Below are 18,500 nucleotides of genomic sequence, written 5' to 3'. Positions count from 1 at the left end.
ATTATAGAAAATAAACAATTTTCGCTCGTAGCAATTCATGAAAATAATTTCTCTGAGCGCTCACAAATTGCAATGGATAATCTACCGAAACCAACCTATTCCCTCTATACATTCTGGAGAAACTGAAAATTCCTATACGGTTTCCTTTTTTCATCGTCAGACAAAGTCAATGACATATTTAAGTTCGTATTTCCATATGGCGCTCAGGAACGTATACGCTGAAATTAGGTTGTATGGACATATATAAATGTGACGTTGCAGATTGCCTAGTTTTACGGTATATAAATTAGTCCTGTCATGTATTTGCCATGTATTCAAATAACGAAGAATGTTTATCGTATTGCTGTATACATTTATTGTATCATTATATTTAACTGGTCGGCAAAAAATATCCAATCATTGTCTTTAACAGCTAACAAAAATTAGTGTTTGAGGTGGGATGAGGACAATTACAACGAGCGAGGCATGGTATAGGGCAGATAACCCTGGGTTATGGTTAGGCTTCCCGTTTGGGGTGGGCTGTATGGATTATGTATAATGTAATCAAGACAGCCAATAAACGAATCGATGCATGGAGAATCTATATGTAAACGAGTAGATTTTTATCACTGCAACTAAGGTTTACCATTCGGCGTTAATTAATATATTTAATAGACGTGCTGTTATTGCTTAAAGAACGGAAACTCAAACGCTATCTGCTCGAAATTCTTTATTTACGAAAATAAAGTTTATCATACGATCATTTGAAATAAATAAAGTTGATTCCGCGAAAATTGGAAAATAAAGTTCACCATATAACCATTTGAAAACAAAATTTAACAAACGACAATCTTGAAATGAGGTTTATCAAACGATCGTTTGAAAATACACTTCAAAAATTGAACATACGACCATTTGAAATAAACCTTTCAAAACAACCACATGAAAATTTCACGAACGAACATTTGAAAATTAAGTTTAACATACTACCATTCGAAATTAATGTTCCCCGTAGGGCAATTTGATATTCATTGAGCCGGAAGAATTTTTTTTAATTACCATGCCACCATGAGTTAGGTCTAACATGGGTTTTTCCAACATTGAAAAGTTAATTTCACCATGCGAACATTTGAAAAAACAACAATATACCATACGACCATGCAATATGACTAGTATACGGTTGAGCACACCATTCGTGATTGAATTTGTAGAAGATTAGTACGGCATAATACCAGGATGCAGGATCACGTGACTTTGTGGGGTTCACAATTGAATGTTAATGGATGTAGATACAACTGTATGTGGTGCTTTTCTTCAAATAACTTTTAAACAATTAAGTTTGTTGAGAATTTCAGTAAGTGCATAAAAGACAGTTTGTATATTGCTTATGGCAATGTGAAATACATCATAATTACTTTATTTAAAAGGCACGAAATCTTTGCCAAAACTTCAATGTGAAACGCAATCATGTCCACGGTAGTGCTGCACGCAACGTGATTTTTTTTGCACCGATTGCAGACGTTTTCAATGATTTATTTTTTAATCGGAAGATTTCGGCAAAAACTTCAAGAAAAACTGTCTTTTAAGCGCTAAAGATTTGTGCAACTGTATTTCAATAACTTGAGATATTTGCAAAATTAAGTTATTAATGGTGTGTTTACATTCTGTCCAGCCCGTGTGTTAACCCCTTTGAACCCCGTTGATTCTGCACCCTGAATACTGTTTGGTTACATGCCAAACATGCATTAATCGAGCTTTATACGGGAATACACATGAGTCAGTATAAGAATAGAAGCTGACGTAAGAAGCGACAGCTGGTTTACAATATATATATAAGGTCAAGACTGGTCGAAGGAGACATCAAACTTCAAGAACTTTTTGTGAATAACTAGCTTAAGGCAAGCAAAGTTGGCCCTCGAGGGAACATTTTTCGTGGCTATCACCTCGCATTTCTCGACGTCGGGATTGAACGTAAAGATGTCCGTGTGCAAAGCGGATCCACTTTCGCCACCCGTTATCAGGATGTTCCCTTTATAATGTATAGCGCCGAAACGACGGCGATTGAAATGGCGAATCTTAGCGGCGCGCTTGCACACGAAATCGTCCGTGAGCGTCAGAATGTTTCCGTCGGTGCAGACGATAAAAACGCGCTTGTCGCAGACGACGGCTCGGCTCATCTTGCACGGGTATGGGAGGTCGTCCACTCGACTGCTCGTGCGCAGCCGCGTGTCGAAGTACTGCACTATATTAGTTTCCTTCTCGTCCGCTAGCAGGCCGCCGAAGACGAAGATCTTTTCCTTGCTGACAGCCGCCGTCGTTGAACGAACGGGCGTGAGGAGCTTCCCGCACTGGCTCCATATGCGCGAACTGATTGTATACTCGCTGATGTCGCTAAGCGTTCTGTTGGCCTCTTCTGGTAGATTGTCGTCGTAACCGCCGAGAACGAATAGAGAGTCCCGGACCGCCACCATGGCGTGTCGCCGCCTCCCTTTTAACATGTTGGGGCAGCGTTGCCACTCGTTCGTGTCCGAGCGGTAGTGCATTAGGGCGTCCAACTTTTGAGAGCCGCCGGACACGTAGATGTCATTTCCGTACACGGTCGAATTAAATTCCCGACCCAATGGCCAAGGCAGCGGAGTGATTTTGAACCAGGTTTTTCTCGCGAAGCTGTACGCAAGCACGTCCGTAACCTTCTCGTTTGTGGCGTTGTACCCGCCGATTAGAACGAGCACTTCTTCCATATCGGCGTACCGCCGGAAGGTCACCCGCGGGGAGTTGAAATCCGGCCGCCTGGAGGGCAGCATATGGTAGCTGATCGCTTCCTTTACAATCTCCCTGCATTTCTGACTCTTTACAACGAGTTCCATGGGCTCTACTTCCGTCAAGAGGTACTCGGAACTAAGTAACGGAAGCCGTAAATATTCGAACAGTCTCGAAGCATGGTCCATGCGGTTTTCTGAGTCATAACGGTACCAACGAAACACCGCATCGCACACAATCTCCTCGTTCAAAACGTGCAAATCGTCGTCGTTTATGATGTGAAACATCTCATCGGCGTCCAGGTATTTAAAGTCGTCCGTCAGGCAGACTTCCGCGAAGCATTCCAGGATCATGTACCACGATTTCTTCGCTAGCTCGGTACACTCGTGTGACTTGGCGAGCCGCCAGGCGCCGATACAGTTTTCAATGGTAACGTGATCTAAGAGAAAGTCCTGACACTTCTGGTGCAGCGGCGCGATCTGAAATAGCGTCGCCGCCCGTAGAAGCTCCTCGGCGTTCTCCTCGCAAATGTTGAGCTTTCCGGAGTACACGAAGTCAAGAATATCGACGAAAGTGTTGTACTCGATATCCTGTAACCGGACCAAACCGTCCTTACACTCTCGCATTCCGGAAGCAAACATGGCGTCAAAGTACCTCGAAACCGCCGCCAGAACGACGCGATGGCAGTGAAAGGAGCGATCTTGCACGAGAATCTCGATGTCCGTGTGGCGGCCCGAGAAGTACATTTCTTCGAGGGCGTCCAACACGAGCGCCGCCACGCGCAGACGCCATGGTTGAGGAGTCTCTTCTAGCGACGGGGAGTCTCTCTCACTTTCCTGGAATAGAGATATTAGACTTGAGCTTTGCTCTGTGAAACCCGTGCTTAATTCATGTTGGTAAAGTGTCGTCCCAGAGTAGCCCGTGCAGTCTTCAGTCATTCAGACCGAGTGTATACCTTTAACAATTTCAGTGCGGGAACCGAATTTTGATGGTCTTTGCAAACAGTTTGGATCCAGATGAGACGCCACAGAACGTCGTGGCGTCTCATCTGGATCCAAACTGTTTGCTATTCTGATAGTATTTTTTGAAAAAAAAATCGAAGAAAATGCTAATTTTAGAAATTCAGCAGACGACATTTAAGCAGACGACAAATTTCCCAGCATGCAAAGGGTTAAATTCCAAACCTACAGAAAAGTTTGCTAAACATTACGAAAGAAGTTTGCTTAACATCAGAAAGCTGATCAAGGTAAATCTTATACGCACCATGGTAGAACGTCTTAAAATAAAGTGAACTTCAATAGAAGTTTCATATAAGTCAAACTTTTAAACAAGATGGCCGATTGTCGCTTATTTTGAAATTGAGCCTCGTTCTGAGAAATGTGCGTAAAGTATCGTCCCAGATTAGCCTGTGTAATCCGCACAGACTAAGCAGAAAATACACTTTCTGCCTAGTTGTTTAGAATAGATTTCTTTAAACGAAATATTCCATAAAAGCGGACAGTGTCGTTCCTCAACAGCCTGTGCGGACTGCACAGGTTAATCTGGGATGACATGTAAGCACATTCATTAAGGCCCATTTTCCAAGAACGCGGCTCAATTAATCTGGAACAAAGGACACGCAATATTGATCCTGATGAATATTGAACGTGAGAAGTGTCGTGAAAATTGAACACAATTTAAGAAGTTCGAACGAGGATCAAAAACTGAAGTAAACAAGGGCTGTTTGTAAAACATGCATGCCCCCATATGGGCTGTCAGTTGTAGTGGCAGCCATTGTGTGAATACGTTTTTGTCACTGTGACCTTGACCTTTAACCTAGTGACCTGAAAATTAATAGGGGTCATCTGCCTGTCATGATCAATGTACCTATGAAGTTTCATGATCCTAGGCGTAAGCATTCTTGATTTATCATCCGGAAACCATTTTACTATTTCGAGTCACTGTGACCTTGACCTTTGACCTAGTGACATGAAAATCAATAGGGGCCATCTGCCAGTCATGATCAATGTACCTATTTAGTTTCATTATCCTAGGCCTAAGCGTTCTTGAGTTATCATCCGGAAACCATCTAGTGACGGACCGATCGACTGACCGACCTACCGACCTATATGTGCAAAACAATATACCCCCTCTTCTTTGAAGGGGGGCATAAAAAACTAACGAACTTACATACATACCACATAAGTGACTCGCTTATACTTCGATTCTAACTTTGCGGAATTATCTAAGCTAGTTATCAATGTAAGAGTACTTCAGTTATCTGGTGTGGTTTGCCCAGTACCAGTAACTAGTAATGTATTAAAGAAGCAGATATTATCATTATCGGTGGCGTATAATTACCTGTTTTGGAAGTCGTAGCAATTAAAAAAATCAGTACAAATCAAATTTAAAAATAAGTTTCGATTTAAAGTGACTTACGAAAATTAACCGAAGGGAAACGAAACGCTTCGATGTCTCCGATCAAATGTCAAGTTATATAGATTGTAAAATCAAAGGTGATAACGATCCGTTACTGAGCAAACATACGAACACTTAGCTTATTGATCACCCGCTAATAAACTATTCATTTTTACTAAGGCCGATATCGGTTGATTGTTAGTTTCTTTAATTCACGGCGCAGATTTGGTAAATACACAATTTAAAATAAAACATGTTTTGAAAATATGGGCATTTTCACGTTTTGGTAAATTGACGAAATTAAAAAAAATGTTTAAGATTCGCTAATTTTCGTTGTAGTTATGATATTTGTGAGGAAACAGTAGTACTGAACATTTACCATGCTCTAAAATATCCATTATACATGTATGCATCTTTTGACGATTTAAAAACCTGACTATTATAAAGCGTTGCAACGCGAAATGAATGAATAATTTGGAGTGTTCTGTTGTTGTCGTTATATTTTGTGGTACTACGAGGATTGCTTATATAAAGTATAAAATCCCTCACTCATTGTATGAGCACGGATGGCCGAGTGGTCTACGCGATAGACTTTAACTCCAGTGGTCAGTGGTTCGAGCCCATTTGAGCGTTACTTCTGTCTTTAAAGTTATTTTTTTTACTGAATCTTTATAGATCTAATATTTAGATTTACCAATATAACGCATTTAATGACAAATCAATACATGCCAAAATCTGTGAAAAGGCCCCTTTAAATAATACACAAACCATAAAAATATATATTATTTTTAACCCTTTGCATGCTGGGAAATTTGTCATCTAAAATGTCGTCTGCTAAATTTCTAAAATTAGCATTTTCTTCGATTTTTTTTCAAAGAATACTATCAGAATAGCAAACAGTTTGGATCCTGATGAGACGCCACGTTCTGTGGCGTCTCATCTGGATCCAAACTGTTTGCAAAGGCTTTTAAAATTTGGTTCCCGCACTGAAAGGGTTAAATAATACACAAACCATAAACATATTATTTTTAAAGAGTCAAACATTTTCATTGATGTCGCATTCTGAACGAATTTTTAGCGTTTTCAACACACAGCTCAAATGAACATCACAGTGAAATAGACTCGTATTGATTTAACCCATTTATGCTGAGTGGACTCTCCCATCCTTATAAATTGGATCATTTTATTTCCAAAATTAGGGATGTCTAGTATATTTTTTTCTATATTTTGAATATTTCTTACAGAAATTCCTTTAAGCAAACAGCGCAGACCCTAATGAGACGCCGCATTATGCGGCGTCTCATCTGGGTCTACGCTGTTTGCCAAGGCAAATGTAAATATTGGATGAGACTATAATAAATAATAAATCTCCTTCTAAATTGGATCAATTTATTTCCAACATTAGGGATGTCTAGTATATTTATTTCTATATTTAGAATATTTCTTACATAAGTTCCTTTAAGCAAACAGCGCAGACCCTGATTTAACGCCGCATCAACGCTGTTTGCCAAGGCCTTTTTGTAGACGCTAGGCATAAATGGGTTAACCGATATCCTTTTGATTGTATATGCATGTATAACTAATTAACTCGTTTTCAATTAGAGTTGTTATTGCCATGTATGAATTTCTTTTCTAGAAATACTATCATATTTTTACTTCCGCCGTCCAATCGAACATCTTTCGAAATTTGTGTGAGCGTTTGTTTGGAATTTTCGCCGTTTTAACCATGTAGGTTTAAAAAAACGCACTAAACAGAAAATAAAAAATCCCTGGCCTCGTTTATGTTAGCATAATTATACCGATGCCAGTGATTCTACGGCTACACTTCAGGAAATTAAACACGATGCTGAATGTGTGCTACTTCCGCTATTTTAAGTGCGGAAGTACCGAATAGATTTTTTTTGTTCAGACAAATGCATTTTACTTAAAATTGCGCATAGAGCCCATGGGAAAGTCAGTATAAAGTGCATAATGTTCATGTACACTGCAACACGTTTGAAGTAACGAAAGAACACGTGAAAATTATTGACGGACGGACAAGGGCATCCGCAAAAGCACGCACTTTTTATAGAAATGTAACACAGCACATATTTACTAATAAAGTGCGTCTATAAAAAAAGATTATGAGTCAATTGGGTTTCAAGTAATTTAAGAACGTTTATATAATAATTATAAAACAAGAGGGCCTAAAAGGCCCAAAGTCGCTCACCTGAGATAACAAGATAGTATTGGGGCAAATCTTCTGACCAAGTTTCATGAAGATCAGACAGTAAATGTGGCCTCTAGAGTGTTAACAAGATTTTACTATAGCCATATTAGGAAAAAATGCCCCGCCCCTTGGAAGCCATGTTTTTCAAGCAAACATAATTATTTTCGAACTCATCGAAGATATCATTGAGACTAATCTTCTGACCAAGTTTCAATATGATCGGAAAATAAATGTGACCTTTAGAGTGTAAACAAAGTTTTACTATAGCCATATAAGGAAAAACGCCCCGCCCCCAAGGTGGCCATGTTTTTCAAGCAACCGGCATCATTTTTGAACTCGTCCAAGATATTATTGGGATGAATCTTCTGACCAAGTTTCATGAAGATCAGACAATAAATGTGGCCTCTAGAGTGTTAACAAGATTTTACAATAGCCATATATAGCCATATAAGAAAAAATGCCCGCCCCTTGGCAGTCATGTTTTTCAAGCGAACGTAACCATTTTCGAACTCATCCAAGATATCATTAAGACCAAATTTCATGAAGATTGGACAATAAATTAGGTCTCTAGAGAGTTAACAAGGCAAATGTTGACGCCGCACGACGGACAACGGACGACGGACAAAAGCGATCACAAAAGCTCACCATGAGCACGTTGTGCTCAGGTGAGCTAACAACACACACAATAAGCGGGCTAACGTTGCAAGGATGCAGTTCATTTAAAAGATAGTAAAAAGCTAGTATAAGTAAAAGGGCATAAAGGTTTCAAGTCGCATTTAGACACTTAACCCATTTATGCCTAGTGGACTCTCCCATCCTAAATTGGATCAATTTATTTTCAAAATTAGGGATGTCTAGTATATTTATTACTATATTTAGAATATTTCTTACAGAAATTCCTTTAAGCAAACAGTGCAGACCCTTATGAGACGCCGCATCATGCGGCGTCTCATCTGGGTCGACGCTGTTTGCCAAGGCCTTTTTTCTAGACGCTAGGCATAAATGCGTTAACTGTTATGTGTATGTTTAGTGATGTTTGTGAAATTATTGTTTATATCTAGATTTTTTACACAGTATTACACATAGCTCATGTGGTATGGGCCAAAATGAAACCAATTTAAAATCATTGTTTTTACTATTAACATAAAAAAAAACAAGTAGCCCTTAGAGTGGAGAAATTTGAAACCAAGGAACTTGAACAAACTGAGTACAAGTCCAATATACTATGTCATAGACCAAATATTAAATCAGTGACCCTTGCTGTTACAGAGAATATTTTTAGCGATTTTTAACGTTACTTACAAGATAAAAAGCGTTACAAATATAAGGTAATGACTGTATTAAAAATTATGTTATTGCATAAACAAACCACGAATAACGCAAAATAAAGCCAGCAATGACTGGTTTCAAGGATTACATTTTAGTTGAAAAGTATAATACCCGACCTGGCTATAATTACGAAGTGAATGATCATGAAATCAGCCGCGTTCAGTGAAAACAGAGCTAAATTCATATGCGTAAAGTGTCGTACCGGAGTGGCTTGTGCAGTCCGCTCATAAAGTGTCGTACCGGAGTGCAGTTCGCTCAGGCTAATCAGGGACGACATTTTCCACCAAGACTAGATTTCGTTTAGAAGATACTTTATGTAAACAGAACATTCTATAAAAGCGGAAAAAGCCGGCCCCGATTAGTCTGTATGGGTCTGCACAGGCTATTTTGGGACGACACTTTAAGCATATGCATTAAGACCCGTTTTCCCAGAATGGGGCTCATTAACCCTTTGCATGCTGGGAAATGTGTCGTCTGCATAAATGTCGTCTGCTGAATTTCTAAAATTAGCATTTTCTTCGATTTTTTTTCAAAGAATATTATCAGAATAGCAAACAGTTTGGATCCTGATGAGACGCCACGTTTTGTGGCGTCTCATCTGGATCCAAACTGTTTGCAAAGGCCTTCAAAATTCGGTTCCCGCACTGAAAGGGTTAAGAAATTATAACATTAGGATCCAAGAAAGGCCTCAAGCCAGCACGTTAACGCAAACCCCTGAAGTTGGACAAAAGTATGAACAATTATTACTTAAATACCTAGGTATGGTAACAGTTCTTATGAACTTTGTCCAGGTGAAATACTAACGACTTTTACGAGGTTCGATTGGATGTGGGTAAAATGATACACTATTCAAACAAAAATGGACTTTTACGAGGTTCGATTGGATGTGGGTTAAATGATACACTATTCAAACAACAATGGACTTTTACGAGGTTTGATTGGATGTGGGTTAAATGATACACTATTCAAACAACAATGGACTTTTACGAGGTTCGATTGGATGTGGGTTGAATGATACACTATTCAAACAACAATGTTATCAGATACACAACACATGATTAATTCATTATTGCTGCGAGCATCGCATGACTCGCTGAGGTCGGCCGATGACATTAAACCGATGACATAACCTTTAATGGGAAATGTCGTGCCATACAATAAGAATTGCGAAATAAATAACATGATTGCTTATTCATGGTAGCGTAGTAAGTAAACGCTTTAAACATCAGTGGATAAAGCCATTTACAGTGTATATTCAAATCTGCCTCTGCGAAAGCGCGACGGGGTATTAAAGAGACGCCATTCGTCCGTCAGTCAGTCTGTCCGTAACACCTTCGTCTCCTATGTCTTTTGACGGATTTTTGAAAAACTTCGCTCTAATACACATTGAGACAATGTGCAGTAAAAAAGAGTAAGTCATGCCGACTCCAGGTGTAGGTCATATTTAAAGGTCAAAAGTGGGAGCCTCCATTTTATTGTCCGGTCTAAATCTCATGGATCTTCTCTCCTATCCTTCATGTGAAGGATTTTCAAGAAAATTGGATAAAACAAGCAAATCCGTAGAATTGATATCCCCCGCAACATATGCTTTGTTTGAGGATGGGTGAAAATCGGACAGATGAACAAACTGACAGATTTGTCCAAGATACAAAGAGCCATAACTCTGGTTTAAACAGATGGTGTACAATGCCATTTGGCGTGAATCATCCTCTTATGCATATATATACTCATACGAAGTTTCAACGAAATACGCCAAAGCACTTCCAAGATATGGCTCCGGACACAAAAGTGACGGACGGACGGACAGCCGGACGGACAGCCGGACAACGCAAAAACAATATCTCTGCCGGGGGATATACACTTATACCAAGTTTATATGAAATCCGCCAAAGCACTGCCAAGATATGGCTCCGGACACAAAAGTGCGTATGGTAAAAAGCATTTTTTCAAGATACAAAGGGCAATAACTCTGTTTTTAACAGATGGTATACAATGCCATTTGGCGTGCATCATCCTCTTATGCATATATATACTCATACCAAGTTTCAATGAAATCCGCCAAAGCACTTACAAGATATTGCTCCGGACACAAAAGTGCCTATAGTAAAAAGCATTTTTTCAAGATACAAAGGGCCATAACTCTGTTTTAAACAGATGGTGTACAATGCCATTTGACGTGCATCATCCTCTCATGCATTTATATACTCATACCAAGTTTCAATAAAATCCGCCAAAGCACTTCCAAGATATGGCTCCGGACACAAAAGTGCCTATAGTAAAAAGCATTTTTTCAAGATCCAAAGGGCCATAACTCGGTTTTAACTGATGGTGTACAATGCTATTTGGCGTGCTTCATCCTCTTATGCATATATATACTCATACGAAGTTTCAATGAAATCCGCCAAAGCACTTCCAAGATATGGCTCCGGACACAAAAGTGCCGGACGGACGGACAGCCGGACGGACGGACGGACAACGCCAAAACAATATCCCTCCGCCTCTGGCGGGGGATAATGATAAGGCCATGGAGACGAAGAATGCACTGATGGCGGCTCAATGTCAAGGTCAAACTTGAAGGGAAATGTGTGAGCCTTTATTATCATGAATGCTTCATTTCTCATATACCCATTTAGTTATTTTCATGAAGCGTTGACGTCATTGAAATGATGTTTTAAAGGTATGAGTTAATTAAGCTGGCTCAAATTATGGTAACAAGTTCAAGGCCGAAATACTAGTAACCTCGACAGAGGTTATACGCGGCTGTTTGACAACTTACTTTCAACTTAATTTAATAATATAATGAGAAAAGGGACGTCGAAACGTGTAACTTAGCGGTACGAGAATAGGGTTTCCGTAAAATTTAGTCAAGCATAATATTAACAACCAATAACAGATGACAATGCGATAAAATAAACTGGTTATAGAACGTCACAGACGTTAAAAAAGTGAGACTTCAAAGGAATCTATAAGTTGAAGACATTTTGAGTGGGTCGATAAAAAGTCATTAAATAATCAAACGATACTCCTCAGATAAATCACGCCAAGGTTCATTCAAACCTGACTGCAAATAACGCATGCAATGACTTTAACAGTCGCGCGAAAAAAATCACATTTTGTTATGAAAATCTTCAAGGATCTTGATATAATTATAACGACCAACGAAGGTAGACAAAAGTGTGGAAAAATATTAAAAGTATATCATGTATGAATTTTAAGAACATTAAAGGTTTAGACGAAAGTCAATCATGGCAAATGGGTATACCTGTATTTGCATTTCAAAACAGGAGTTTAATAGAAGAATATCAAAATGAGAAACAGGAGAGCAGAACGGCCCAAGGTCGCTCACCTGAGACGTATAGAAAATAACATGTAATGTGTAGTATACGCGATGTTGGTGTAATACCTGTAGTTTTTATCTATGTTGTTGTACTCTGTATGACACAGACTTTAAATATTGTATGAGATAATATTAGAAAAAAATAGAGTTATTACTATACACATATAAATAAAAATAAAACCTTACAGTGGGGCAAATTTTGACAAAGGGAATGATTTGAATATAATAAGAAGAGGACTACCTCTCGATGTCGTGCACCAAATATTAGAGACCCGACTTTTAAGGTTGCAGATAGTTTTCTTTTAAAGAAGTTTTCATTTTGTATTTGTATATGTATTTCTATCATCCATGATTATTCCCGTGAAGTTTCATTAAAATCGTCATATCGGTTCAGGAGGATCAGTCGATAGAAGAACAAAAGTTGACGGATGGACTAACGAACGGACGGATGAACAACACGGGCTCCTAAAAGCTCCCCCATCAGAACTATTTTCTCAGGTTAGCATAAATTGTCCCATTTAAAAAATAGTTCTCTGAAGTATCGCAAAAAATCAAATGAGCGTATTCGCATACATGAAAATCGGTTTCATGAAATATTCAACGCATGAACAAAGCAGCCAAGATTGCAATTAATGCATGGCATTTATCTTTGATCCAGACAATTCTTTCAACATCGATTAAATAATTGCATTGGGAATGAATGGGCTGCATTGCATGCCTGTGCATTCAATCACCACTGTGAAAAGCTTGTGGCAGTGTTCTATTTTAATTAAAATGTAACACAGAAAGAAAACAAGAGCTGTCTCCATAGGATGACATATGCCCCCTGATAAACACTTTGATAGAAATTATGAGCATTTTTCGAAACCTAAACGCATTTTTCGAAACCTAAACGCGGACCCTAAGTTCAAGGTCAAGGTCAACATTTGTGTGCGTATGGAAAGGCCTTGTCCATATACACATGCATACCAATTATGAAAGTTACATGTGAAGGTATGATCATTTTTCGAAACCTAAACGCAAAGTGTGACGGACAGACGGACGCACAGTGCGATCACTATATGCCCTTCTTCGGGGGCATAATTATAACTTATTTTTATATAATCGGGGTTTTACTTATTATGTTTACAACTTAAATCTATACTAAAATATCTGTCCACAAAATTACATACACAATTTTGATATATTCTACAAATATCCCAATGCAAAACCATAACATATTATCATTAGTTATAATGCAGTATATACTAACATCGTAATAATCTAATTTTATTCAAAAATTTATAAAACTGCTTGTAATAAGGCATTGTTTAGAAATAATACTTAGCTAATCTTATTCAAGAACATTTATAACAATATCTTAACCCAATTATGCCTAGTGGACTCTCCCATCCTTCTCAATTAGATCAATTTATTTCCAAAATTAGGGATGTCTAGTATATTTATTTCTATATTTAGAATTTTTCTTACATAAATTCCTTTAAGGAAACAGCGCAGACCCTGATGAGACGCCGCATCATGCATCTACGCTGTTTGCCAAGGCCTTTTTTCTAGACGCTAGGCATACATGAGTTAAATTCACATTGCAAGGAAATAGCGTTCCAATAAGTAATTTAAACATGACTTACTGGTTATTTTATTTTTTTAAAATCATTTAGGTATAGCAAACAAAACATAAATAGATATTAACTTTACGAGAAAATAGTATTCGTAGATGTTCGAAAAAAGAAACAAGAGGGCCTGAAAGGCCCAAAGTCGCTCACCTGAGATAAAAAGAAATGACCTGTTCTTTGCAGCCCAAAATATCAATGGAACAAATGTTCTAACCAAGTTTCATGAAGAATGAACAACAAATGGCCCCTTGGCTGCCATGTTTTTTTAACACACCTGAACCATTTTTTAACTCCTCCAAGATATGTCCAAATTTCATGAAGATAGGGCAAAAAATGTGTCTTCTAGACTGTTCACATGTTTTCACTATATACATATAAAGAAAACTGCCCCACTCCCTGACGGCCATGTTTTTTTACTGATCACGACCATTTTCAAACTCGTCTGAGAAATCCACATAACTAATGTTTTGACAAAATTTCATGATGATTAGGCAAAAAATGTGACTTCTAGAGTGTTCACAAGCTTTTTTACCATATAAATATAAGGAAAAAGACCCCCCCCCCGGCGGCCATGTTTTTTTTACCGATCCAAACCATTATCGAACTCAACTGTCGTATCCAGGTGTGGTAGTGCGGTGTCCTTCGCTTACGCAAATGAACCGGTCACAGGACGGTTACGAGTTATGTAACTTTGTGAGCACTTATGAAATGCGGAAATATTTATTTGACGAACGCTTATTTCCGGTCAGGATGACACCACTGATTGGTTGTAATTCAATTAACTAAAGGCGTCCAGCCAGAGACGCCTGAATACACTCAAAGAATTATTTATAAGTGAAAACCAAAGCAGCTTTAACAAAAATAACTTACTTTTATTCCAAGAACTCGGAAAATAAAGAACAATGACAAAGAATTAAGAACAGGTACAAGCCAAGTCTAAGGAATATAAGTATCGTTACAAAAAATGAACAACATACAGCAAATACCTTAATGAATGTAAAAAGAAGTTCACAATCTGTCAAAAAACTGATTAGATATTAGTTACTGTAAGTCTAGAAGTGCTTCAAAAATCTGGTTTACAAAATAGGTCTTACTTAATCTAAATAACAATATTTATGGAGATTAGGAAACTTCAGTGAATCAAATGTAAAAATAAAAAGTATTTACTAAAGTTATTGAAATACAATAGAGTCTTTCTAATTAAGAAAATACCAAATAAAAATAATCTAAATAATTAGAATAATTTAGTATTATTATAATGCCAAAATGTCTTGAGGCTGGTGTTAAAAAATAATTTAGAGTGTAGAGCTGTTACCTTTTCAAGAAAGCATCAAGAGGTGATTAAATTAGCCAAAACAGCTTATTTTATTCAGTTCAGAAGATATCACTGGCAGACTAGTAATTATTTTCCCTCAGAACAGTCCATTTATCAATGATCAATATCTTCCCAAATTACAGAGCAGAACTAAAAATAGATAACTGAAACAGGTTAAACAAGGGAGATAAATACTGCAAAATCATGAACATGTTGTCTTTCTTTCAGCTATCTCTTTGTTGATAGGCTTATCATAAGTGCTTATGGCTAAAACAGTTATGTTAATTTTGAAAATTCTGTGTTATGAAAATTACATAATACAGTTAATGTTACATAATAATGACATAATAAAACCAAACTTTACTACACAGGAAACAAATGTTCTGACCAAATTTCATGAAGATTGGGCAAACAAGAGTGTTAACAAGATTTTACTGTAGCCATATATAGCCATATAAGGAAAAATGCCCCACCCCTTGGCTGCCATGTTTTTCAAGCAAAGGTTACCATTTTTTAACTCATCCAAGATATCATTGGGGCAAATCTTCTGAGCAAGTTTCATGAAGATCTGAAAAGAAATGTGGCCTCTAGAGTGTTAACAATGTTTTACTATAGCCATATACGGAAATATGCCCTGCCCCCTGGCGGCCATGTTTTCAACCAACCGGCATCATTTTCGAACTCGTCCAAGATATTATTGGGATGAATCTTCTGACCAAGTTTAATGAAGACCAGACAATAAATGTTGCCTCTAGAGTGTAAACAAGATTTTACTTTAGCCAAATATAGCCATATAAGGAAAAATGCCCCGCCACTTGGTAACCATGTTTTTCAAGCAAACGTTACCATTTTCAAACTCATCCAAGATATCATTGAGACCAATCTTCTAAGCAAGTTTCATTAAGATCTGAAAATGAATGTGGCCTCTAGAGTGTTAACAAGGTTTTACTAAAGCCATATTAGGAAAAACGCCCCGCCCCTGGCGGCCATGTTGTTTACCAATCGGCATCATTTTCGAACTCTTCCAAGATATTATTGGAATGAATCTTCTGACCAAGTTTCATGAAGATCAGACAATAAATGTGGCCTCTAGAGTGTTAATAAGATTTTACTATAGCCATTTTCGGAAAAATGCCCCGCCCCTTGGCAACCATGTTTTTCAAGCAAACGTAACCATTTTCGAACTCATTCCAGATATCATTGAGACCAATCTTCTGACCAAATTTCATGAAGATTGGACAATAAATGTGGCCTCTAGAGTGTTAACAAGGCAAATGTTGACGCCGCACGACGGACGACGCACGACCGACGACGGACAAAAGGCGATCACAAAAGCTCACCATGAGCACGTTGTGCTCAGGTGAGCTATAAATGGAAATTCAACATGTGTTTTGATTTATTTAAAATAGGTTTATACAAAGGAGGTAATCACGTGATAGTCAAGATAACGCTCAATTTCCAGCCATATCAGTTAAAATGTGACCAGCGTTAATTTCGTATTAAAATTTGCTTTATATCTCGACTTTACTCCCCACTTCTACTTGCAAATTTTCTTAGTGGAGCGTTATTAGGCCAGCCCGCTAAGAAATTTCGCAGCGAGTAAAGTAGATGTATAGAGCGAATAAAAAGCGAATATTAATACGAAATAAACGCTAGTAACTTTCTTGCTGAAATGGCTGGAAAGTGGACGGTATTTAAAAATGTAATACAAGCACTAAATGGTATAAAACGACGAAGAAATACCTGATTCGGCATTGACGTCGCCATATTGACTATCACGTGATTACCTCTGTTATAACAAATAACAAACAAAACATTACCGCGTCAAAAGGGATCCACAAAGTGGAGTCAGTAACGACTGTTGCGATGGTCGTTGGGATGTAATTAGTATGATTAAATATTCAAGCAATAATGTTCTCAGATTAACACCTCCTGATTAATTTTTTATTACAGATCAGAACAACTCTTTACACTCAAGTATACAAGGTCTACAATAAGGGCAACTTAACCAAACGAGTTCTAACAATATTGCCCAGTTCAAGTTGGGATCAGTTATAACATGCGTAATGTAAACAGATAATAGTAGCGGTAGATCTTGTAACTAAACTGAGAACATTGCATGCGCTTGTTTCCAGTAACAATCGCACGAATGCTTATGGTAACTTATAGCAGTATGTAATGCCTGTGATATACGAATCACAGGTGGTAAGCGTGTGGCTATGATATTTATTAGTGAAAACATCATTTTGAATGATAAATAATCATATTATAACGAAAAATTAACTTTTCTGAAAAAAAATTCACTATCAAATATATATATATATAACAAGGTATGCAACTCGAAATCACCCGAAAACGGGGTGCATCGCTTTAAACAGCCATTACTTCATCAATTTTGCAGCGATTTTCATGAACCCGATCTTATTCAACGCAGAAATAAATTTCCTTTCTGGAAATGTATATATCTTGTTATATTTTTACACATGCTGGGTCAAATTTTAAGAAATAACACGATACACAATTCGCTTGACCCAGTTGACAATGGTCAGGCAGTATTCATGAATGAAATCTACAGTTGTAAAGGCACACCTTCGCATTCGACCAATGAAATCACTCGTGTGTTTAAAATGTCTGGAAAGTTAGTTTTGATGCATAATGTAACGACAAGCACGGTAATAATGTTTTTTTCATACGTTTTATTGAATTATGGTATCGAGGTACATGAACTTTGCAGGGAAGATGCCCTTACTCCGTTAAGATTTCAGTCTTAAATACTGCCTGATCAGTGTCAACTGGGTCATGCGAGTTGTGTATCGTGTTATTTCTTAAAAGTTGACCCAGCATTTGTAAAAATATTGCAAGACATATACATTTCCAGAAAGGCAATTCATTTCTGCGTTGAATAAGACCGAGATCGTGAAAATCGCTGCACAATTGATGAAGATATGGCTGTTCAAAGCGATGCACCCCGTTTTCGGGTGATTTTGAGTTGCATACCTTGTTCTATATATATTTGATAGTGAAAATTTTCTTTTCAGAAAATTTGATTTTTCGTTATAATATGATTATTTATCATTCAAAATGATGTTTTCACTTATTAATATCATAGCCACACGCTAACCACCTGTGATACAAATGTGTAGCGGTCGAATAGTTAATATTGACAAACTAAACGATACACATTTTGTGTAAAGATAAGGGAAGCAGAGATTCGATGTAAGAAGCGAAAAGGGATTGCAAGTACCAATAAACAAAATCTAAATACACTTTTTACAGGAATTAATATCTAAAATATAATGATACGAGATCCCCCCAAAAATCGGAAATTTGCAAAAAAATCACAGAATAAGGCGACGATGTAGAATTTGACTTTTTTTTCAGCGTTTTAAGCCATATACCTCATCGAACATCATCGAACATCATTGTTGAGGAAGAAACTAAAATGACATGGGAACATTCTGGGAATTAGACGATTTATTTACATACAGAAGGCAATACAATTATATGATTCTTTTAAATGACACTCAATTGATAATATTATTTACGAATATTTTTAAGTAG

General features: G+C 37.6%; 1 protein-coding gene across 1 annotated transcript in view; it reads right to left on the bottom strand.

The window, feature by feature from the left end:
• Positions 1-696: 696 nt before the first annotated feature.
• LOC127838562 (kelch-like protein 3) overlaps positions 697-18,500 on the bottom strand; it is a 28,039-nt gene continuing 10,235 nt past the window's right edge. The window contains exon 2 of the mRNA XM_052366375.1: positions 697-3,575. Coding sequence (XP_052222335.1) covers positions 1,818-3,575 — 1,758 coding nt within the window. The 3' untranslated portion in view covers positions 697-1,817. The remainder of the gene's footprint in view (positions 3,576-18,500) is intronic.

This window comes from Dreissena polymorpha, chromosome 7 (genome assembly GCF_020536995.1).
Source record: "Dreissena polymorpha isolate Duluth1 chromosome 7, UMN_Dpol_1.0, whole genome shotgun sequence".
Classification (NCBI taxonomy): Eukaryota; Metazoa; Mollusca; class Bivalvia; order Myida; family Dreissenidae; genus Dreissena; species Dreissena polymorpha.
The sequence above is the reverse complement of the archived record's forward strand: the minus strand, read 5'-3'. Positions and strand labels throughout refer to the sequence as shown.